The 24,418-nt window shown below is 35.2% G+C and overlaps 1 protein-coding gene across 4 annotated transcripts in view; it reads left to right on the forward strand.

The window, feature by feature from the left end:
• The first annotated feature begins 3,100 nt into the window (after positions 1-3,100).
• LOC133645662 (glycerol-3-phosphate dehydrogenase 1-like protein) overlaps positions 3,101-24,418 on the forward strand; it is a 25,361-nt gene continuing 4,043 nt past the window's right edge. The window contains exons 1-8 of one of the 4 annotated variants that reach the window (XM_062040528.1): positions 3,101-3,334; positions 3,408-3,574; positions 11,122-11,299; positions 13,831-13,971; positions 14,052-14,190; positions 16,336-16,448; positions 16,511-16,744; positions 21,440-21,546. In XM_062040528.1, the coding sequence (XP_061896512.1) occupies positions 3,453-3,574; positions 11,122-11,299; positions 13,831-13,971; positions 14,052-14,190; positions 16,336-16,448; positions 16,511-16,744; positions 21,440-21,546 (1,034 nt within the window). In that variant the 5' untranslated portion in view covers positions 3,101-3,334; positions 3,408-3,452. Of the gene's footprint in view, positions 3,335-3,393; positions 3,575-11,121; positions 11,300-13,830; positions 13,972-14,051; positions 14,191-16,335; positions 16,449-16,510; positions 16,745-21,439; positions 21,547-24,418 lie in introns of all 4 variants that reach the window. The other 3 variants (XM_062040518.1, XM_062040513.1, XM_062040536.1) reach the window with 3 other exon arrangements.

Raw genomic sequence — 24,418 nt, forward strand, 5'->3', positions numbered from 1 at the left:
ATTATCGGTATCGTTTTTTTTGTTTTTGTTTTGTTTTTATTAAATCCACATAAAAAACACAAGATACACTTACAATTAGTGCACCAACCCAAAAAACCTCCCTCCCCCATTTACACTCATTCACACAAAAGGGTTGTTTCTTTCTGTTATTAATATTCTGCTTCCTACATTATATATCAATATATATCAATACAGTCTGCAAGGGATACAGTCCGTAAGCACACATGATTGTGCGTGCTGCTGCTCCACTAATAGTACTAACCTTTAACAGTTAATTTTACTCATTTTCATTAATTACTCGTTTCTATGTAACTGTTTTTATATTGTTTTACTTTCTTTTTTATTCAAGAAAATGTTTTTAATTTATTTATCTTATTTTATTTCATTAATTTTTTTTTTTTTTTAAAGGACCTTATCTTCACTATACCTGGTTGTCCAAATTAGGCATAATAATGTGTTAATTCCACGACTGTATATATCAGTATCGGTTGATATCGGTATCGGTTGATATTGGTATCGGTAATTAAAGAGTTGGACAATATCGGATATCGGAAAAAAGCCATTATCGGACATCCCTAGTTAAAACTAATAGTAACATGTTGCCCGTATCTATTTTACGGTGTTCCCTTTTCTTTTCTTTTTTAAGTATGAATAATATAAGTAAATTAAATTAAACAAACATAAATTAAAATATGTTTTAGATTGTTTAAAAAAATAATTTGGTAATTAGCCTTATTTTCATGTGAACTATATCACCGGAAGTTTGTAGAATAGACGTTTCCGGTGTGACGTTGGTTAAAATTAATTGTGAACATTTAAAAAAAATTGAAAAGGAATTTTACCTTTGCAACCTCATTATACTATTGGCTAAGTTTTATATTTATACATGTACGTTTCTCAATACCTGACTTGTTTTTTGTGCCTTTAAAAACATGTAGAACTCCACATTAAAACACTCCCTACCTCTAACAACCAAAAAGCTGTGAAAACGATGATGCTGTGCTCCAAATTTGGATTATTTATGGAACTTGTGTGAACCTATGGCTTTACATTTTGTTACATGTATATATATATATATATATATATATATATATATATATATATATATATATATATATATATATATATATATATATATATATATATATATATATATATATATATATATATATATATATATATATATATATATATATATATATATATATATATATATATATATATATATATATAGCATTCTTCTTTAGTTGCTTTATTGAGTTTACAAACCCCCTGGCGCTGTTTTGAACTGTATTTGTACTTGTTTTGATTATTTATTTATTTTTTTTTGATTGTATGTTGAATGTTATAAATAAAGGTTTTGAAAAAATATATATATATATATATATTTTTTAAAAACATTTTGGATGAACATATATTTGTGTTTATCTGGAAAAATAAAATCCATTAAAAAAAACAGCAAAAAAAAATTAAAAAATTAAAAAACATTTTTAAAAAACTGTAACATTTTGCCCTCTATCTATGTAGATTTATGAAAGTAATGCCTACATTTTCTAATTGGCTTAATGGCTTAGAATTATCAATCGAATCTTGGAGGATGATTAAGAGTACAAAAGCCCTTAAGTTGATATATTTGTCAAAAACATTTAAAGTGATTTAGGTAGCCCTTTTTGTCTTTTTTCATAATAGTCAATCTGTATTTGCTTTGGTTTTCTTTCCTTGACATGTTTTGCTGATGTTGAAAGTGCCTTAACTTTTATGTGCATAATAAATGTATGTTTGTTGTGCAATAAAAAAATGTTGCCCTCGATGTACTCTATGGCGTTCCTTACGGTAAAAAAATGAAATTATGTAATTGAATTTAACTTAGAAATGCCAATGTAAGGTGTGTAGTGTTTAAACATGTTATCGCACGTTAAGAAATTCGTAGCCAAACCTGTTCTCGTCGAATGGTGAGCATGTTGTTGCAAATAAAATATGCGGTTTTAGATTGTTCAAAAAATATTTTGTAATTAGCCTTATTTTCTTTTGAACTATATCACCGGAAGTTTCTAGAATAGACGTTTCCGGTGTGACGTTGGTTAAAACTAATAGTAACATGTTGCCCGTATCTATTCCATGTTGTTCCCTTTCATTTTTTTAAAGTATGAATAATATAAGTAAATTCAATTAAATACACATAAATTAAAATATGTTTTAGATTGTTTTAAAAAATATTGTGTAATTAGCCTTATTTTCTTGTGAACTATATCACCGGAAGTTTGTAGAATAGACGTTTCCGGTGTGACGTTGGTTAAAACTAATAGTAACATTTTGCCTGTATCTATTCTATGGCGTTCCCTTTCATTTTTTAAGTATAAATAATATAAGTAAATTCAATTAAATAAACATAATTTGAAAGATGTTTAAGATTGTTTGAAACATATTTTGTAATTAGCCTTATTTTCTTGAGGAGTATATAACCGGAAGTTTGTAGAAAAGACGTTTCCGGTGTGACGTTGGTTAAAACTAATAGTAACACTTTGCCTGTATCTATTCTATGGCGTTCCCTTTCATTTTTTAAGTATACATAATATAAGTACTTTCAATTTAATAAACATAATTTGAGAGATGTTCAAGATTGTTTAAAAAATATTTTGTAATTACCCTTATTTTCTTGTGAACTATATCACCGGAAAATTCTTGAATAGACGTTTCCGGTGTGACATTGGTTAAACTAATAGTAACATTTTTAAATGCCTGTATCTATTCAATGGCGCTCCCTTTCATTTTTTAAGTATAAATAATATAATTAAATTCAATTAAATATGAATAAATTTGAAAGATGTTTTAGATTGTTTAAAAAATATTGTGTAATTAGCCTTTTTTTCTTGTAAATTTTAACACCGGAAGTTTGTAGAATAGACGTTTCCGGTTTGACGTTGGTAAAACTAATAGTAACATTTTGCCTGTATCTATTCTATGGCGTTCCCTTTCATTTTTTAATGATGAACAATCTAATTAAATTTGATTAAATAAACATAATTTGAAAGATGTTTTAGATTGTTAAAAAAATATTTTTGTAATTAGCCTTATTTTCTTGTGAACTATATCACCGGAAGTTTGTAGAATAGACGTTTCCGGTGTGACGTTGGTTAAACTAATAGTAACATGTTGCCTGTATCTATTCTATGGCGTTTGCTACTGTAAAAAATGAAATTATGTGAATACATTTAACTTAATTTCAAGATGCCAATGTAAGGTGCGTAGTGTTTAAACCTGTTTATTGCACGTTATGAAATTCGCAGCCAAACCTGTTCGCGTCGAATGGTGAGCATGTTGTCGCAAATAAAATGTGCGGTTTTATAAATAGTTTTATTTATATTGATTGTTGTTGTTGTTTTTTTTAAAAAGCGATTTCGTTGCAGTGGAAATCATGGGTGGCTGATGAATCATTGGCGCCGTGTGGGCGTATGAGGAAGTTACGATACGCCAAAGATACAAAGTATAGTTGCAGCACAGTCCGGGATTTAGAAAGCAGAACCCGAACCAACATGCCTGGGACTAAAGTCTGCATCGTGGGATCAGGAAACTGGTAAATTGGCTTCTTTCTTTTTTTGACGCGTGTTTTCCAATAAGCTTCTGTTTCAGTTTTGCTTTGTTTTACTTTAAAGTCGAAAATAAACGATGTCAAGTGGTTATAAGTCAGTTTTCAGTCCATTGGAACACTAAATATATGCACTACACATGTTGCTGATACTAACTATTAACCGAGAACTGGTTCTCAAACCCATTTCACTAAGTACCAATGCCCAACATTAAACTACAGTAGCGTAGCAGGCCTAAGTATTCATTAAAAACAATGCAGCGGTTTTATTTAACACAGTGGTGTCAAATTCAAGGCCCGCGGGCCGGATGAATATTTGATTAGTGTTAGAACCGGCCCGCAGGCCACAGCCGCCTGCTGCTGTTTTACACGCACCAAAACTCCATCAGTGTTGGCGCTAATTATTTTCAAAATGGGGTCCCAGGGACCCCATCAAGTCAAGTCATGTTTATAACTGAATTCATTTACATATGCCTAAATTTGTGTTTTGTTTATGACAACCTTTTTCCAAAACACATAATAGAATGTGAGATATAACAGGATAATGCATACATTTATCTTTTTTTTTCAAAACAGTTACAAAAAAGTGGGACCGAATTTTCCCTGCGAGACAGACTTGTAGGGATGATATAGCCTCTGTGTTTTTTCCTGACCTAACGTATATTCCGCTCTATCCCGGTTTTGAGCGCTGTATAACGGATACACCACAGAAACCAAGACTATTTATATTTATATATATATATATATATATATATATATATATATATATATATATATATATATATATATATATGTGTGTGTATATATATATATATGTATGTATGTATGTATATATATATATATATGTATATTAGGGCTGCAACAACTAATCGATTAAATGGATTAAAATCGATTATAAAAATAGTTGGCGATTAATTTAGTCATCGATTCGTTGGATCTATGCTATGCGCATGCACAGAGGCAATTATTATTTTTTTTTTTTTTTTTAATTGTTTATTTTTTTTAAATAAAACTTTATTTATAAACTGCAACATGTACAAACAGCTGAGAAACAATAATCCAAATAAGTATGGTGCCAGTATGCTGTTTTTTTTTCAATAAAATACTGGAAAGGATAGAAATGTAGTTTGTCTCTTTTATCCGATTATTAATCGAAATATTAATCGACAGATTAATCGATTATCAAATTAATTGTTAGTTGCAGCCCTAATATATATATATATATATATACACACCATATATTACCAAATAAACACCCTTGTGCAAATAACCGCCCATGTCCTAATAGCCGCCCCATTTTGTGAATTAACCGCCTCTTCCTAATAACCGCCCATGTCCAACTAGACGCCCATGGGCTGTTATTTGCATAATTTAGATTAAAATCATATTGATTTCCTTAAACCCAATTTATAAGCTAAAAGAAAAAGCAAATGTGCAGTAATTCTGGTAAATACGGTAACAGCAGACGTTACGTGGGGATTCTGGGTAATCAACATATTGCAATGGGTCACCGCATATAGCGTAACACAGTGGTCCCCAACCACCGATTGGTACCGGGCCGCGCAAGAAATTTAATTTAATTTATTTTAATTTATTTTATTTTATTTTTTATTTTTTTAAATTAAATCAACATAAAAAACACAATATATACATTATATATCAATATAGATCAATACAGTCTGCAGGGATACAGTCCGTAAGCACACATGATTGTATTTCTTTATGAAAAAAAAATTAAATTAAAAAAATACTGGACAGTAACCATTGTAACCAAATAATGGCCTGGTGCAGGCTGGTGCAAAAATAAATAAAAGCCTTGTGCAAATAACCGCCCATGTCCTAATAGCCGCCCGGGGTCTGACCCCATTTTGTGAAATAAACGCCCGGGCTACTATTTGGTAACATACGGTATGTATATATATATATATATATATATATATATATATATATATATATATATATATATATATATATATATATATATATATATATATATATATATATATATATATATATATATATATATATATATATATATATATATATATATATATATATATATAACATTGATTCTATGGTGTACATCTACTCAGTGGTGTCAAAGTCAAGGCATAAAAATGTGTTTTCTTTTGTATTATTTTTTTAATGAATTAAGTAACATTTATGACAACCTTTTTCCAAAACACAATATAAAATGTGAGATATAACAGGATAATGCATACATTTATCATTTGTTGTCAAAACGGTTACAAAAAAGTGGGACCCCATATTTCCCTGTTTTGCAGGATTCCCTGCAAAACAGGCTTGTAAGGATGATATATGTGTATATACTATATATGTATATATATGTATATATATTAGGGCTGCAACTAACGATTAATTTGATAGTCGATTATTACTTCGATTAATCGATTAATAATCCGATAAAAGAGACAAACTACATTTCTATCATTTCCAGTATTTTATTGAAAAAAACAGCATAGTGGCACCATACTTATTTTGATTATTGTTTCTCAGCTGTTTGTACATGTTGCAGCTTATAAATAGAGGTTTATTATTTTATTTTTTTTTTTATTTTTTTTTTAAAGCTTCTGCGCATGCGCATAGCATAGATCCAACGAATCGATGACTAAATTAATCGGCAACTATTTTTATAATCGATTTAATCGATTAGTTGTTGCAGCCCTAATATATATATATATATATATATATGTGTATATATATATATATATATATATATATATATATTAGGGCTGCAACTAACGATTAATTTGATAATCGATTAATCTGTCGATTATTACTTCGATTAATCGATTAATAATCGGATAAAAGAGACAAACTACATTTCTATCCTATCCAGTATTTTATTGAAAAAAAACAGCATACTGGCACCATACTTATTTGGATTGTTTCTCAGCTGTTTGTAAATGTTGCAGTTTATAAATAAAGGTTTAGTAAAAAAAAATAAAAAAAAATAGCATAGCATAGATCCAACGAATCGATGACTAAATTAATTGGCAACTATTTTAATAATCGATTTTAATCGATTTAATCAATTAGTTGTTGCAGCCCTAATATATATATATATATGGGTGTAACGGTACGTGTATTTGTATTGAACCGTTTCGGTACGGGGGTTTTGGTTTGGTTCGGAGGTGAACCGAACGAGGCACAACACACGGCAGGCTAGCAACGACCGGGCTAGGACAACATGTAAAAGCCAGCGCTGGAAGACCCTCCTGCCTCGTTAAGATCTCCCATTTGGGAACACTTTGGCTGCGCGATACAACAATGGAGGACGGAGGTTTGCCGACATTGTTCAGCAGCTGCTTCTGACAACACGTCAAACGTGCTAACCCATTTGAAGCGTCACCACCGCCGTATGTGGGCTCTGTACCGAGGATGTCGTTGTGGCTTGTGCAGCCCTTTGAGACACTTGTGATTTAGGGCTATATAAATAAACATTGATTGATTGATATATCCTCTCACTGCCAAGTTAGCCAGGCTGAGGGGGTGTAAGAAAAGTTAATCTGAGGCTGAGTTGACTTGAAACTGTTTAATGTTGCACTTTTTATATGTAGAAGAAAAGTTTTGTCATTTTATTTAATCTGAGCAACAACTTGAGGCAGTTTAATGTTGAGTAACGTGGACCCCGACTTAAACAAGTTGAAAAACTTATTGGGGTGCAGTGTTTCCCATAAACTGCCAAGATACCTGTGGCGGTGGGGGCGTGGCTATGGGCGTGGTCACACCATTGAGTAATTTGCATAATTTACTACAATGATATGATTTTCTCTAAAAAGGCTCAAAAAATTTATACTTACTAATTAATAACAGTTTTGTTTTAAACATCCATCCATCCATTTTACAATATAATTACAACACTTTATGTACATATTTATATACAGATTTGAACAATAAGTTATTCACTGAAATATATTTATTAATTGTTGTTCTTACAAAAAATATATCTTATAAAATATAAAAGCTAAAATGTCTCATAAAGCTCTGCCCCTTTAATTAGTGCATACTAAATTATTTAACTTTAGCCTACTACTACAACCATATTATTTACCAGCAACATAAAGTGAAACAGAGGCAGAGGTGTCCTGCCACAGTCAGTAACAAATAAACAGAAAACAGTAGTGGTGGTAGATAGACACAGAGCTTCATCAAACATCTGATCCACTGAACAAAGAGCTCCAAAAATCTTGAACTTTAGACTGTCATCAGTTTTACTCCCTACACTTAACCATGTGTTTCCTACTGCCTGCAGACTTTGCACCCTTTGTTATATACACATGTTGTGTTTCTAATAAAAATACATTCAATAAAGTCAAATACAAATAAGGCTACAAGAGAAGTATCCTACACTTCTCTTTTGTAAAGTAAATCTGAACAGCCGATATGGGCATCTACATCAACTATATGATTTGCCTGAGAAGCTGGAGAGGACAAAAAAGACCAAAAAAAATAAATAAATAAAAAAAAAATATATATATATATATATATGTATATATATATATATATATATATATATATATATATATATATATATATATATATATATATATATATATATATATATATTGGCAAAAAAAGAACAATTCAACATTCGACGTCACTATGGGGAGTTTTGACGGAGCAGAAACGTGCAAACTTGTTGGGAGTTTCCTCCTCTCCCAGCTCGCTAGCCTCAACCTGAACCTTGGTATTTACCGTGATGACGGACTGGCAGTGTGTCGCGCCTCGCCAAGGAGCAGCGAGAATACCAAGAAGCGTATATGCCAAATCTTCAAAGAGAACGGCCTACGGATCACGATTGAAGCCAACAAGCAAACCGTCAACTTCCTCGACGTCACTTTCAACTTGAGGAATAACAGCTACCAACCATTCACGAAACCCAACACAACACTCCAATACGTGCACCATAACAGCAACCACCCACCCACCACCACGAAAAGAATACCTACCGGTATCAATAAAAGACTATCGATGCTGTCATCTAGCAATGCTGAATTCGACAAAGCAACCCCCCGTACCAAAAAGCACTTGATGAATGCGGATACAACTTCACCCTCACCTACGAACCCACGCCAGGAAACCAACCAAAAAGGAGCAGAAAACGAAACAACATTATCTGGTACAACCCCCCATACAGCAAAAACGTCTCAACTAATATTGGCCACAAATTCCTCACCCTGATCGACAAACACTTCCCCAAAGGCAACACCCTAAGAAAAGTATTCAACAAGAACAACATTCAATTGAGCTACAGCTGCATGAACAACATACGACAAATCATTTCAAACCACAATAAAGCAATTGAAAAGGAGCCGCCCACCACCAGGCAGAACGACTCCAAAACCGACAAAGGCTGTAACTGCAGCAAGAAACCTGATTGCACTCTCAACGGGGGGTGCTTACAACCATCAGTCGTTTACCAAGCAAAGGTAACACGCAAGGACATTACCACATCCGACACATATGTAGGATTAACTGAGGGAGCATTCAAAACCAGATGGAATAATCACAAAGCCTCTTTCAGATGCAAAAGCTTGCGGAACACTACAGAACTCAGTAAACACATTTGGAATCTCAAAGACAATAATGTTGAATATTCGATAACATGGCAAATTCTTGCATCCAGCACACCTTACAACAGTGGTAATAAAAGATGCAACCTATGCTTAAAAGAGAAACTGTTTATTATATACAGTCCAGACTTGTCATGCCTCAACAAGCGCAGCAAACTTGTATCAGCATGCTGTCACAGAAGGAAACACCTCCTAGGTAACACATGAGCCAATCACCACGCCCCTATGCCTGCCTGTACCCACCCGGTCTGTGCCCTATGTAAACCATGGTATGTGAATTCTTCCATTAAAATCTCCTGATGATTGAGGAAACCCTCATGAAACAGGCCTGTAGAGATGAAATAGTCTTGTGATTTTTTTCCCCACACATACATATATATATATATATATATATATATATATATATATATATATATATATATATATATATATATATATATATATATATATATATATATATATATATATATATAAAAAAATTTAAAATTTAATTGTATTTTATTTTATTTTATTTTTTTTGTGGCGGACGTAATTCTTTCGTGGCGGGCCGCCACAAATAAATGAATGTGTGGGAAACACTGGGGTGTTACCATTTAGTGGTCAATTGTACGGAATATGTACTGTACTGTGCAATCTACTAATAAAAGTCTCAATCAATCAAAAAATGCACTTTATATGTAGAAAGGTTTTGTTAAGAAACCATTCTGAGCCTTATCTTATTTAGTTTTTATTTGATATATGTTGACCACATTAACCCAGGCAATGGACCCTGTGTGTATATCAATCAATCAATCAATGTTTATTTATATAGCCCTAAATCACAAGTGTCTCAAAGGGCTGTACAAGCCACAACGACATCCTCGGTACAGAGCCCACATACGGGCAAGGAAAAACTCACCCCAGTGGGACGTCGGTGAATGACTGAGAAACCTTGGAGAGGGCCGCATATGTGGGTAACCCCCCCCCCCCCCCCCCTCTAGGGGGGGGTATATGTATGTTATGCCATTGTTTACACATTTGGTAAATAAATAACCAGAAAAATGTATATTTTGTTGTTTTCTTACTGTACCGAAAATGAACCGAACCGTGCCCGCAAATGAACGCTCTACGGCCACGGGATGATATCTGATTAGTATTAGACTCGGCCCGCAGGCCACAGCCGGCTACTGCTGTTTTGCACGCACCAATACTCCATCAGTGTTGGCGGTAGGAATTTTCCAAATGGGGTCCCGGGACCCCATCAAGTCATAAAAATGGGGTCCCACATTACATTTTTGGGGTCCCACTTTTTTGTAACCATTTTGAAAACAAATGATAAATGTATGCATTATCCTGTTGGAGCTCACATTCTATATTGTGTTTTGGAAAAAGGTTGTCATAAACGTTACTTAATTCATTAAAAAAAATATTACAAAAGAAAACACATTTTTATGCATATGTAAATGTATTAATTCACTTTCTTCTTTCCTTCATGGATCTAACTTTACCGCTGCCGGTATTTATTTTTTTTTCTGTATTTTTATTTGAATATTTTCAGAATGTGTGTGTTTTATTTTTGGCCTAAATAAGACAAAGAAAACAATCTGAAGTTGTCTTTATTTTTTAGTTTTAATGCCATGATTTTAATAGTCCGGCCTGCCTGTGCACAGATTTTCCTCCATGCGGCCCCTGAGCTAAATTGAGTTTGACACCCCTGATTTAACAAGTATATTTAATATTTTTGGCCACTTTAACATCACACACAGTTTGAACAGGAACACTGTGTTTGAATACAGGAACATAAAACACTGTACTTTAATCAAGTCATACACTGACCTCAAAAGGCCAGGTCTATGTCCCTATGTGTAATTACTTTGAATTGGTTTCTGTGTTGTATTGCAATTGTGTTAGCTTTTACACAAACGTGTTAATTCATTAATCATATTGTTGTTTTTAAAGGGGCTCTTCAATTGCCAAAATCGTTGGGAAAAATGTCAGAGCTTCCAACCGGTTTGAGCCACTGGTGAACATGTGGGTTTATGAGGAAGTGGTCTCCGGGAGAAAGCTGACGGAGATCATCAACACGGAGCACGAAAACGTCAAATATTTGCCTGGTCACAAGCTGCCAAAGAATGTGGTAAGTGTCCAATATTCATACATTGGAAGTGTCTTTAATGAAGATGTAAGACATTTTTGACTTGGGTAGGCGAATAATGGCGACACTGCAAATTCTGAAATTGATCCGATACCAAGTAAATACAAGACTGATACTTTTTACTTGACATTTTTCAGGATCCTTGAATTATTTTGTCTTCCTGGCTTTTCATTTGTTGATTATAATCAAAGTAAAACACAATAAGATGTTAATTTAACAATACAGTCGTAACTCTGTTTTCATATGCCGCGGTTTTTATGCGAGTCAGAAATGTTGACCCGTATTTCACCAAAGTTATGTATGCCCTTCGAAAATTGTCATACAACCAAAATGCGGAACAAACTACTCTGTTTGCCAGTAAATAATTCCACAGAATCAAGAACCCAAACAAAGAATCCTGCCTATCGGTGACTCAGTTTCTGTGCTTTACCTTATTGAGTACTGCTGCAAAATAAGCCATCATGGGGCCCCAAAAATTGTGAGTGCCAGTGCTTTGATATACTGGAGAAGGTGAGAAACACTATTTAAATCAAGGAAGAACTTTTAAAAAAACATGCTCTTATATGCTCATTGCTGTCTTCACCAACAAGAGTCTTCAATAAAGATAAAAGTGAAGTTAAATATTCATTTATACATTTGATTTGTCATTTATACACTGCAAAAAGTCAGTGTTCAAAAACAAGAAAAAAAAATACAAAAATGCGGGGTATTTTATTTGAACTAAGCAAAATTATCTGCCGATAGAACAAGAAAATTTGGCTTGTCAAGACTTTCCGAAACGAGTCAAATTAGCTAACTTCAATGAACCCAAAAATAGCTTAAAATAAGTATATTCTCACTAATAACAAGTGCACTTTTCTTGGTACAAAAAAAACAACCTTTTTGCTCAATATGTTGAAAAATGTTCTTAAATGAAATAAATGCTAGTGCCATTATCTTGACATAATGATATGCGCTCGGCATTACATTTCTTGAAAGCAGCAAACTTATACTAAAAACTAGTTTATTGTTCTTAATGGAAAGGCAACAAGGCAACCACTTGTTACTCTCGGGGTCTCCTAGCCGCTCAGGCAAATCATATTGTCTAAAAATGCATTTTTCCATGGATAACATGACATCATCGCGCCAAGTGCGTGCTCTTTCAGTCAATTAGTGCGCATATATACAGCCCAAAAATGTTTTAATTGTAATTTTGAATAATTCATCTGAATGTGCATGAAATATTTCTGTTCAAAATTGTTAGAAATGTCACATGCTAAATGTTTAAAAAAATAACTGTCAGTTTACTGTACTGTGCCAACTGTACTACTATATGAGTACCTATTTTCCAACATTTCATTGAAAATAAAACAGCAAAGTCCATTTGGCTGTCATCTGTTTTAATTATGAGACACAATTGTGTCAAAGTCATGATTTTTTTTTTCATGCTTGAAGTAAGAAATGATGACTTAAAAAAAGTAGTTTTCTACTTGTGAGTGTTGATGACACAGCTTTGCAACAGTTGATATTCTAGTTTCAAGCATGTTTTACTCAATATAGCTCATCAAATCTCAGCAACAAGCTGTAATATCTTACTGACATCATTTAGGACCAAAACCCTTAAAACAAGTAAAACACTAACATAAAATCTGCTTAGTGAGAAGAATGATCTTATCAGACAGAAAATAAGCAAATATCACCCTTATTTGACATATTTCATCTTACTTAGATTTCACTTTTTGCAGTGTATGTATCAACATTGTTTTTTGTACGTTAAGCTATAATTATTATATATTTATTCTACATATACTCTGTATATAAATGTTTATCAACTAAGTATTCCCTTTTATTGCAAACCATTGTTGAAAATAAAGTCTATAAAGCAAAATAAGTCAAGAATGTAAAACAATTCTTCTCAACAAAAGAAAATATAAGCACAGAGAAAAATGTAATTTAAAACTTGTATTAAAATTTGTATGCACGTACAGCACATAAAACATTTAGTATAACACTATGTGAAATTAAATTGTGGAATGGATGAAGCAAATACGTTAAACATTGTACTAATATGGTCCAGTTCAAGAGGCATTTCAAACTAAAAGTGTGTACACTTCAAAAAGTGAAATCGAAGTAAGATGAAATATCTCAAATAAGGGTGATATTTGCTTATTTTCTGTCTGATAAGATCATTCTTCTCACTAAGCAGTATTTATGTTAGAGTGTTTTACTTGTTTTAAGGGTTTTTACGCAAAGGCAGTGCCTTTAAGGTTTATTGGCGCTCTGTACTTCTCCCTACGTCCGTGTACACAGCGGCCTTTTAAAAAGTCATAAACTGTACTTTTTTAAACCGATACCGATCATTTCCGATATTACATTTTAAAGCATATATCGGCCGATAATATCGGACATCTCTATTTACAGTTAATCTTTTAAAACAAGATACTGTACAGATCTGTTGAAAAGAGCTAAAGAAAAAGCACCGCAGTGTGTGCGCTCACTTTGTTACTGTTTTTATTTTTGGTTTTTTTTGACAGGTGGCTGTTCCAGATGTCTCAGAGGCAGTGAAAGGAGCCAAGTTGCTCATTTTTGTCATCCCACATCAATTCATCAGCAGTATTTGTGACCAGATAAAGCCTCACATTGCAGACGGGGCTATCGGCATTTCCCTCATCAAAGTGATATTCTCTTCGCGTCGCACCTTCTGATGGCGAGAGCGGCACATTTTAAGGCTGTGTGATTCCCCACGTAATTGCAGGGCATTGACGAGGGTCCCAATGGACTGAAGCTCATCTCAGACATCATTAGAGAGAAACTAGAGGTGGATGTCAGCGTCCTGATGGGGGCCAACATCGCCAGTGAGGTGGCAGATGAGAAGTTCTGTGAAACGACCATTGGTGAGACCGTTTTTTAAAAATTATTTTTAGTTGATTATCAGTGCTTGCACTGCAAAAAGTCAATGTTCAAAAACAAGAAAATAAACTTTTATTTGAACTAAGCAAAATGATCTGCCAATAGAACAAGAAAATTTGGCTTGTCAAGACTTTCCAAAACAAGTCAAATTAGCTAACCTCAATGAACCCAAAAATAGCTTAAAATAAGTATATTCTCACTAATAACAAGTGCACTTTTCTTGGTAGAAAAAAAACAACCTTTTTGCTCAAAATGTTGAAAAATGTTCTTAAATGAAGTAAATGCTAGTGCCATTATCTTGACATAATGATATGCGCTCGGCATTACATTTCTTGAAACCAGCAAACTTATACTAAAAACTAGTTTATTGTTCTTAATGGAAAGGCAACAAGGCAAGCGCTTGTTACTCTCGGGGTCTCCTAGCCGCTCAGGCAAATCATATTGTCTAAAAATGCATTTTTCCATTGATAACATGACATCATCGCGCCAAGTGCACATATATACAGCCCATTTTTTTATTGTAATTTTGAAGAATTTATTTGATATGTGCACTGCAAAAACTGAAATTTAAGTAAGATGAAATATCTCAAATAAGGATGATACTTGCTTATTTTTCTGTCTGATAAGATCATTCTTCTCACTAAGCAGATTTGATGTTAGAGTGTTTTACTTGTTTTAAGTGTTTTGCTCCTAAATGATCTCAGTAAGATATTACAGCTTGTTGCTGAGATTTGATGGGCTATATTGAGTAAAACATGCTTGAAACTAGAATATCAAGTGTTGCAAAGCTGTGTCATCAACACTCACAAGTATAAAACTACTTTAAAGTCATCATTTCTTACTTCAAGCATGAAAAAAAAATTCATGATGCAGAGCGCATATCATTATGTCAAGATAATGGCACTAGCATTTACTTCATTTAAGAATATTTTTCAACATATTGAGCAAAAAGGTCTAAAAAAAAATTTCTATCAAGAAAAGTGCACTTGTTATTAGTGAGAATATACTTATTTTAAGATGTTTTTTGGGTTCATTGAGGTTAGCTAATTTTACTTGTTTTGGAAAGTCTTGACAAGCTGAATTTTCTTGTTCTATTGGCAGATAATTTTGCTTAGTTCAAGTAAAATACCCCTCATTTTTATTTATTTTTTTCTTGTTTTTGAACACTGACTTTTTGCAGTGTGCATGAACTATTTCTGTTCAAAATTGTTAGAAATGTTAAATGTTTAAATATTAACTGTCAGTTTACTGTACTGTGCCAACTGTACTACTATATGAGTAAGTGTTTTCTATTGTTTCATTGAAAATAAAACAGCAAAGTCCATTTGGCTGCCATCTCAGCGTTTCCCACACATTCATTTATTTGTGGCGGCCCGCCACGAAAGAATTACGTCCGCCACAAATTAAAAAAAATTAAAAATAATTATTTTTTTTTGTTTTGTTTTTTTTTGTCCTGTCCAGCTTCTCAGGCAAATCATACAGTTGATGTAGATGCCCATATAGGCTGTTCACATTTACTTTACAAAAGAGAAGTGTAGGATACTTCTCTTGTTGCCTTATTTGTATTTGACTACTACTGTTTTCTGTTTATTTGTTACTGACTGTGGCAGGACACCTCTGCCTCTGTTTCACTTTATGTTGCTGGTAAATAATATGCTTGTAGTAGTAGGCTAAAGTTAAATTATTTAGTATGCACTAATTAAAGGGGCAGAGCTTTAAGAGACATTTTAGCTTTTATATTTTATAAGATATATTTTTTGTAAGAACCACAATTAATAAATATATTTCAGTGAATAACTTATTGTTCAAATCTGTATATAAATATGTACATAAAGTGTTGTAATTATATTGTAAAATGGACGGATGGATGGACGTTTAAAACAAAACTGTTATTAATTAGTAAGTATACATTTTTTGAGCCTTTTTAGAGAAAATCATATCATTGTAGTAAATTATGCAAATTACTCGATGATGTCATGGTGACCACGCCCATAGCCACGCCCCCCGCCACAGGTATCTTGGCAGTTTATGGGAAACACTGGAGATATTTCATCTTACTTAGATTTCAGTTTTTGGAGTGTGCTGGTTGTGTTACCCATTTTGTTCATGTTTTATTTCTAAATCCATAGGCTCAAAAAATGAAGCGAATGGACTTATCTTCAAAGAGCTGCTTCAGACTCCCAACTTCCGCGTCACTGTGGTGCAGGAGAGTGACACGGTGGAGCTGTGCGGCGCCCTCAAGGTACTATGAACTCGTAGTGTAAGAAGGGTAGGAAATGACTTTGTACTCTTTTGGCATGCCAGAACATTGTGGCTGTGGGGGCTGGCTTCTGCGACGGCCTCGGGTTCGGCGACAACACAAAGGCAGCGGTTATCAGGCTGGGTTTGATGGAGATGGTTGCCTTCGCCAAGTTGTTCTGCAAGGGCCAAGTCAACTACAGCACCTTCCTGGAGAGCTGCGGCGTCGCTGACCTCATCACCACCTGCTACGGAGGACGAAACCGCAAAGTTGCAGAGGCCTTCGTCAAAACATCCAAGGTAGGGATGTCCGATAATGGCTTTTTGCCGATATCCGATATTCCGATATTGTCCAATTCTTAATTACCGATACCGATATCAACCGATACCGATATATACAGTCATGGAATTAACACATTATTATGCCTAATTTGGACAACCAGGTATGGTGAAGATAAGGTCCTTTTTAAACAATTAATAAAATAAAATAAGATAACTAAATTAAAAACATTTTCTTGAATAAAAAAGAAAGTAAAACAATATAAAAACAGTTACATAGAAACTAGTAATGAATGAAAATGAGTAAAATTAACTGTTAAAGGTTAGTACTATTAGTGGAGCAGCAGCACACACAATCATGTGTGCTTACGGACTGTATCCCTTGCAGACTGTATTGATATATATTGATATATAATGTAGGAACCGGGGCATCACGGTGGCAGAGGTAGAAAATGGATGGATGGATGTAGGAACCAGAATATTAATAACAGAAAGAAACATGGCGTCACATTAGTGCCAAAAATCCAAGCGCATAAAAACTGTTATCGCGCGCTGATTCTCCACTTTGTGCGCGCGCGCGACACCCTTTTGCGCGCGCGTGCTGCCTTTGTGCGCGCGCGCGGCGCCTTTTTGTGCGTGCGCGGTGCCTTTCTGCGCGTGCGCGGTGCATTTCTGCGCGCGCGCCGTCTCGGTCTGTGCGCTGTCATGTTTCATTTTGGCACTTTGTGTGCGCGCGCGGCGCCTTTTTGCGTGCGCACGGTGCATTTCGGTCTGTGCGCTGTCATGTTTCATTTTGGCACTTTGGGGGCGGGCATGCTTAGACGGCCCCTTCTTTCTGATTGGCTTTGAAAAAAAAAAGAAAAATACAACTTCAAGTAGGTTGTAAAAAAAGGCAGATGAAGTGAAACTATAGCAATGCTTTTCTTTACACTCTCTCATGCACACAGATACTCATGTTATGAGAAGTATATTGTTTCAAAAATATTAACATTACCGTAATTTCCGGACTATAAGCCGCTACTTTTCCCCCTCGTTCTGGTCCCTGCGGCTTATACAAGGGTGCGGCTTATATACGGCCTGTTCTTCTCCGACACCGACGAAGAGGATTTGGGTGGTTTTAGTACGCAGGAGGAAGACGATGACACAATGATTAAAGACTGACTTTTCATATACCGGTAGGCTGGTTATTTTGATAACGTACAGGCGAGCACTATGTATTACTTTGCAGCGTTGTATTATTTGTACTCTGCACGAATGCTGTTCGCCATGTCAAAGATGTGAAAGTTTGATTGAATGATTGAAAGATTTATTGTTAATAAATGGGACGCTTTGCGTTCCCAAACAGTCATCTCTGTCCCGACAATCCCCTCCGTGGTAGCAGGAACCCCTATATACTACGCTAATTACACATCAAAACCCTGCGGCTTATAGTCGGGTGCGGCTTATATATGGAGCAATCTGTATTTTCCCCTAAATTTAGCTGGTGCGGCTTATAGTCAGGTGCGGCTTATAGTCCGGAAATTACGGTAATTGTTGTTATTTTAAACATCTTTCAGATTACATTGCTCGAATTCAAAAACCACTTTACTACACAAATATTAGGCCCAATGTGCAGGATTATTCTATTAGTATTAGTTATGTTTATGTTTTGTCATATCTTAGCTTATTTTTATGTTTTATCATATCTTAGCCTATTTTCATATGGTCTTATTATATTTATATTTCAGTTTTTATTGTATTTTGTTTTATTTTAGCTTATTTTTATGTTTTATCATATCTTAGCCTATATTCATATGATCTTATTATATTTATATTTCAGTTTTTATTGTATTTTGTTTTATTTGATAGTTTTTCATATTGTAGTTTATTTTTATGTTTGATTATATCTTATCTTATTTCATATTATTTTTGGACTTTTACCTGATGTGTATTTTAATTATTTTTAATCCATTTATTTGATCATCTAGTGTTTCCTCAAAGAGCCCTCTGGATCTCCACGTCCAGAGGCTTCCTGTGATTGGCTATTGTCATTGTTGTTGTTGTTGTTTGTTTATTTTTATGTACATGTTTGACTGTCTTCATGGGGTGTGGGTGTTATTTCTCATTTTGTTTTTAACTATGTAAAGCACTTTGAGCTGCATGTTAAAAAAAAATATGAAAAGTGCTTTATAAATAAAAATGTATTATTATTAGTAGTAGTAATAGTACCCTTAAAATCACTCCAAACCAGTTAAATAACTTACCTCTTTTTCAGCCAACATTTTTTTATCCACTTCTTCCTCCGTAAATCTTGATACATATTGACGATGACCCGCCCTGCTATACTTCTGATTGGTTCATATGAAAAATGCTCAGAGCCAATCAGAAAGAAGGGGCCGTCCAAGCATGCCCGCCCCCAAAGTACCAAAATGAAACATGACAGCGCACAGACCGAGACGGCGCGCGCGCGCGCACAAAGGCACCACGCACGCGCAAAAGGGTGTCGCGCGCGCGCAAGAAGTGGAGAATCAGCGCGCGATAACAGTTTTTATGCGCTTGGATTTTTGGCACTAATGTGACGCCATAGAAACAACCCTTTTGTGGGAATGAGTGTAAATGGGGGAGGGAGTTTTTCTGGGTTAGTGTACTAATTGTAAGTGTATCTTGTGTTTTTTATGTTGATTTAATTTATTAAAAAAAAAAAAACTGATACCGGTAATAAAAAAACGATACCGATAATTTCCGATATTACATTTTGAAGCATTTATCTCTAATCCAAGGTGATTTTTTTTTTTTGCACAATTTCCTGTCTCCTAAGATTCCTTTCACGGTCACATACAGTGGTGGTCAAAAGTTTACATCCACTTGTAAAGAACATCATGTCATGGCTGTCTTGAGTTTCCAATCATTTCTACAACTCTTATTTTGTTGTGATTGGAGCACATACTTGTTGGTCACACAAAACATTCATGAAGTTTGGTTCATATTAGTATTAGAAAGTATCCAGTAACAAACGTCTCTAGATCGTTTACCTTCCTGCGTCATGCCATTAATGTAATTAATTATTGTGACCACTGGGTGTCGTCACTTCAAAAGCATAAATCTGCCGTAAGTCTAGTGTTTTTCCATACCTACCATTGTTCTCTGTTTGACTAATTTCACTTCATCAAACGTTTTCTAACATTCCACAGTACAAAATAATACAAGTATGTACTATTACTCCTGCTGATATATCGTATCGGATTAATATCGGTATCAAACATCACTCAACCTCTCCAATGTCGGTGTCAGGTTCAAACACTGATGACATCTATTAAACAAGACAAGAAGCAAGGAATTAAACAGAGACAGAATTCAATTTGGCTCAATTGAGGAGAAACGCGTAGACACTGTACCCTTGTACAGTGTCCCGCCACGCTTTGACGAAAGATTGTACGCCTCCTCTTTTATTTGGACTTTCCCTGATTAGTTTTAGTTTAGTCTTTGTTTGAAGGGACAGTGGACAGAAACATTAAGCTCAAAGACAGATATGTTCTGTACCAGATTATAGCTAAATAGCTCATTTCCATCTGCAGTCCCTGGCTACCTAAATTAAAGGGATACAAAAATCATGCAATAAAATCATACTATAGCATGTAATCAAATTAAGAAAAGTCATAAAATGCCCTTTCATGGACACATACTTAATATACAATACAACTACAATACAATACAATACAACAATAGGGGCGGCGTGGCGAATTTGGTAGAGTGGCCGTGCCAGCAATCGGAGGGTTGCTGGTTACTGGGGTTCAATCCCCACTTTCTACCATCCTAGTCACGTCCGTTGTGTCCTTGGGCAAGACACTTCACCCTTGCTCCTGATGGCTGCTGGTTAGCGCCTTGCATGGCAGCTCCCGCCATCCGTGTGTGAATGGGTGAATGTGGAAATACTGTCAAAGCGCTTTGAGTACCTTGAAGGTAGAAAAGCGCTATACGAGTATAACCCATTTATCATTTATCATAACCACACCTCATTTACATCATCACACAAAGACGATACATACTTTCACTTGCCCCCGGTGCCGCTCACACCGGTGAATGAATGTTGAATAATGGTGGTGGCCGGAGGGGCCGTAGGCGCAAATTGGCAGCCACGCTTCCGTCAGTCTACCACCAGGTGTGAATGAATGATGGGTTTTTAACATGTAAAGCGACTTTGGTTACTTAGAAAAGCGCTATATAAATCCCAGGTATTATTATTATTATTATTATTTTGTTCACATCTGTCATCATTACATGGCAACAGTTGTTTTTAAAGGGGCGGGGGTTGTAAACAGCCGCTGCCTTTGGTCACAAAACAGTTCAAAGAAAAGGTCGTAAACATCCGTTGCCCTCGGTCACAACACAGTTCAAAGAAAAAGGTCCCTGGAGGGGGTGGGGGGGTCAGGCCCTGCCTCCTCTCTGCTGTGTAGATCTCGGGTCAAGACAAAATCTTCCTGTGGATTACAATACATCAAAGTAACCGAAACCTTTATGTCGCTCCCCATCCTACACAGTGGTGTTTACAAGCCTTTTAATTGGTAAGATCAAAGGCAGCTTTTGTCTGCTCGGCGGGAACTCATTGAAACACAAAGTTTTGTAATAACTTAGATACAATTATTCTGACAGTCGGTATCGTATCGAAAGTGAAAAAATGTTCTCGGGACACTCCTACATGTAAACGCTATTAAATACCTTGCGGTTGTTGTTCAACAGTCCATTGCCGAGTTGGAGGCTGAAATGCTTAATGGCCAGAAACTGCAGGGTCCACAGACTTCGGCTGAAGTCTACAAGATGCTTCAGAAGAAGGACCTGGTCAGCAAGTAAGTCATCTCGCCATTACATCATACATTTTGACCTGACTAGATTGACTAGACAAGACACTGATCAGTCTCTGCAGGATTTCACAAGCTTTTTTTGGGGGATTGTCGAAGCTTATAATTGCATTAGCAGGGTTTCCCACACATTCATTTATTTGTGGCGGCCCGCCACGAAAGAATTACGTCCGCCACAAATTAAATAAATAAAAAAATTATTATTATTTTTTTTTTTTTTAATTTTTTTGTCCTCTCCAGCTTGTCAGGCAAGTCATATAGTTGATGTAGATGCCCATATAGGCTGTTCACATTTACTTTACAAAAGAGAAGTGTAGGATACTTCTCTTGTTGCCTTATTTGTATTTGACTTTATTAAATGTATTTATATTAGAAACACAACATGTGTATATAACAAAGGGTGCAAAGTCTGCAGGCAGTAGGAAACACATGGTTTAGTGTAGGCAGTAAAACTGATGGCAGTCTAAAGTTCAAGTGTTCAGTGGATCAGATGTTTGATGAAGCTCTGTGTCTATCTACCACCACTACTGTTTACTGCTTATTTGTTACTGACTGTGGCAGGACACCTCTGCCTCTGTTTCACTTTATGTTGCTGGTAAATAATATGCTTGTAGTAGTAGGCTAAAGTTAAATTATTTAGTATGCACTAATTAAAGGGGCGGAGCTTTAAGAGACATTTTAGCTTTTATGTTTTATAAGATGTATTTTTTGTAAGAACCACAATTAATAAATATATTTCAGTGAATAACTTATTGTTCAAATCTGTATATAAATATGTACATAAAGTGTTGTAATTATATTGTAAAATGGATGGATGGATGGATGGACGTTTAAAACAAAACTGTTATTATTAATTAGTAAGTATACATTTTTTGAGCCTTTTTAGAGAAAATCAAATCATTGTAGTAAATTATGCAAATTACTCGATGATGTCATGGTGACCACGCCCATAGCCACGCCCCCACCTCCACGGGTATCTTGGCAGTTTATGGGAAACACTGCATGAATTGCAATGTTTTCAGGCTAATTTATTTCTATAACATTTTATCAATTTGGTATATATATTTTAATTATTCTTGGTAACCATAACCCAAAAATAATGTAATTTCAACAAATCTAAAAGTATGATTTTTTGCGTGAAACATCTTCTGAAATTGATACCATACCACACCATACCATACCATACCAACTTTATCTATAAAGCCCTTTAAAAGCAACTATAATTGAAGAACAAAGGGCTGTACGCCACAAAGAAATACAGGCGAAGGACAGACTAAAAAATAACATTTAAAACAGAGGTAAAATACACATTGAAAAAGCAAATACAAATTATCTTAAGAACAATTTGTTAGATAAAAAGCAGTTAAAAACAGTTTAAAGTCTCGTGCTGAGTTAAAAGCCAGCAAGTTAGGATCTTGCTGGCTTTTTTTGGGAGGCCTTATTCCACAGGAGTTTTTTCCAAAAATTGTACTGAATGGTGAGGTTATTTTCAGGTCTGTATTGCAATAAAACTGTGAAGTAATGTTATTACATGTTCATTCTTGGATTACTACCAAAAGTAGCTCCAGGCTTCATTTCAATTTGTTGTTTTTTTTCCACTGAAAGGTGTACTGTAATGTAAAAGCTTGATTAGTGTATGTGACGATAAGGCATAGCGGTGGTTGGCATAATCCCAGGATGCAGAGAACATAGGCAAAGTGCAAGCAATTCACTCAATATTTTGTCTGCTGTCTTCTTTGTCGTCCACAAATGTCAAACCTTCTCCGTGTATGTTTTTGCTGTCGTGGGTGTTAGTCGACCGCAAACTTTAGGGTTAGGTTAGGTTGCTATCAGCATATTTCAGTCATCATACAAGTTTACCATCTGAGAAATGTCATGACGGGGGGGACGGGGGGGAGGGGAGGTTTGTTATCCCGGGAAGCAATCGGACTATTCCGGACAAGGCGTGAAGGTAGGAACATATTTAATTATCTTCTCTCAAAAAGGTACAAAAAACGGAAAACAAGGCTGATCGCACTTGGAGTTAAAGCATACTTGCCAACCCTCCCGTTTTTAGCGGGAGACTCCCGGTATTCAGCGCCTCTCCCGATAACCTCCCGGCGGAAATTTTCCCCCGACAAACTCCCGGTATTCAGCCGGAGCTGGAGGCCACGCCCCCTCCAGCTCAATGCGGACCTGAGTGGGGACAGCCTGTTCTCACGTCCGCTTTCCCACAATATAAACAGCTTGCCTGCCCAATGACGTCATAACTGTAGAATGATCGAGGGCGAGTTCTTGGTTTCTTATGTGGGTTTGTTGCTAGGCAGTTTCATTAACGTCCTCCCAGCGCGGTAACAACACACAACAACAGCAGTCACATTTAGTCTACCGTAAAGCAGTTCTACAACAATGTTGTGACACTCTTAAACAGGACAATACTGCCATCTACTGGATAGCCTGCAGAACACTGAAATTCAAGTGTTTTTATTTAATTATATGTATAATAAAATAAATATATATATGTATATATAGCTAGAATTCACTGAAAGTCAAGTATTTCATACATATATATATATACAGTCAAGAAAATAAGTATTTGAACACCCTGCTATTTTGCAAGTTCTCCCACTTAGAAATCATGGAGGGGTCTGAAATTTTCACGGTAGGTGCATGTCCACTGTATGAGAGATAACCTAAAAAAAAATCCAGAAATCACAATATATGATTTTTTAACAATTTATTTGTGTGATACAGCTGAAAATAAGTATTTGAACACCTGTCTATCAGCTAGAATTCGGACCCTCAAAGACCCGTTAGTCCACCTTTAAAAGTCCTCTTCCACTCCACTGTATCATCCTGAATCAGATGCACTCGTGTGAGG

The sequence above is a fragment of the Entelurus aequoreus genome, linkage group LG01 (assembly GCF_033978785.1).
Source record: "Entelurus aequoreus isolate RoL-2023_Sb linkage group LG01, RoL_Eaeq_v1.1, whole genome shotgun sequence".
NCBI classification, from domain to species: domain Eukaryota; kingdom Metazoa; phylum Chordata; class Actinopteri; order Syngnathiformes; family Syngnathidae; genus Entelurus; species Entelurus aequoreus.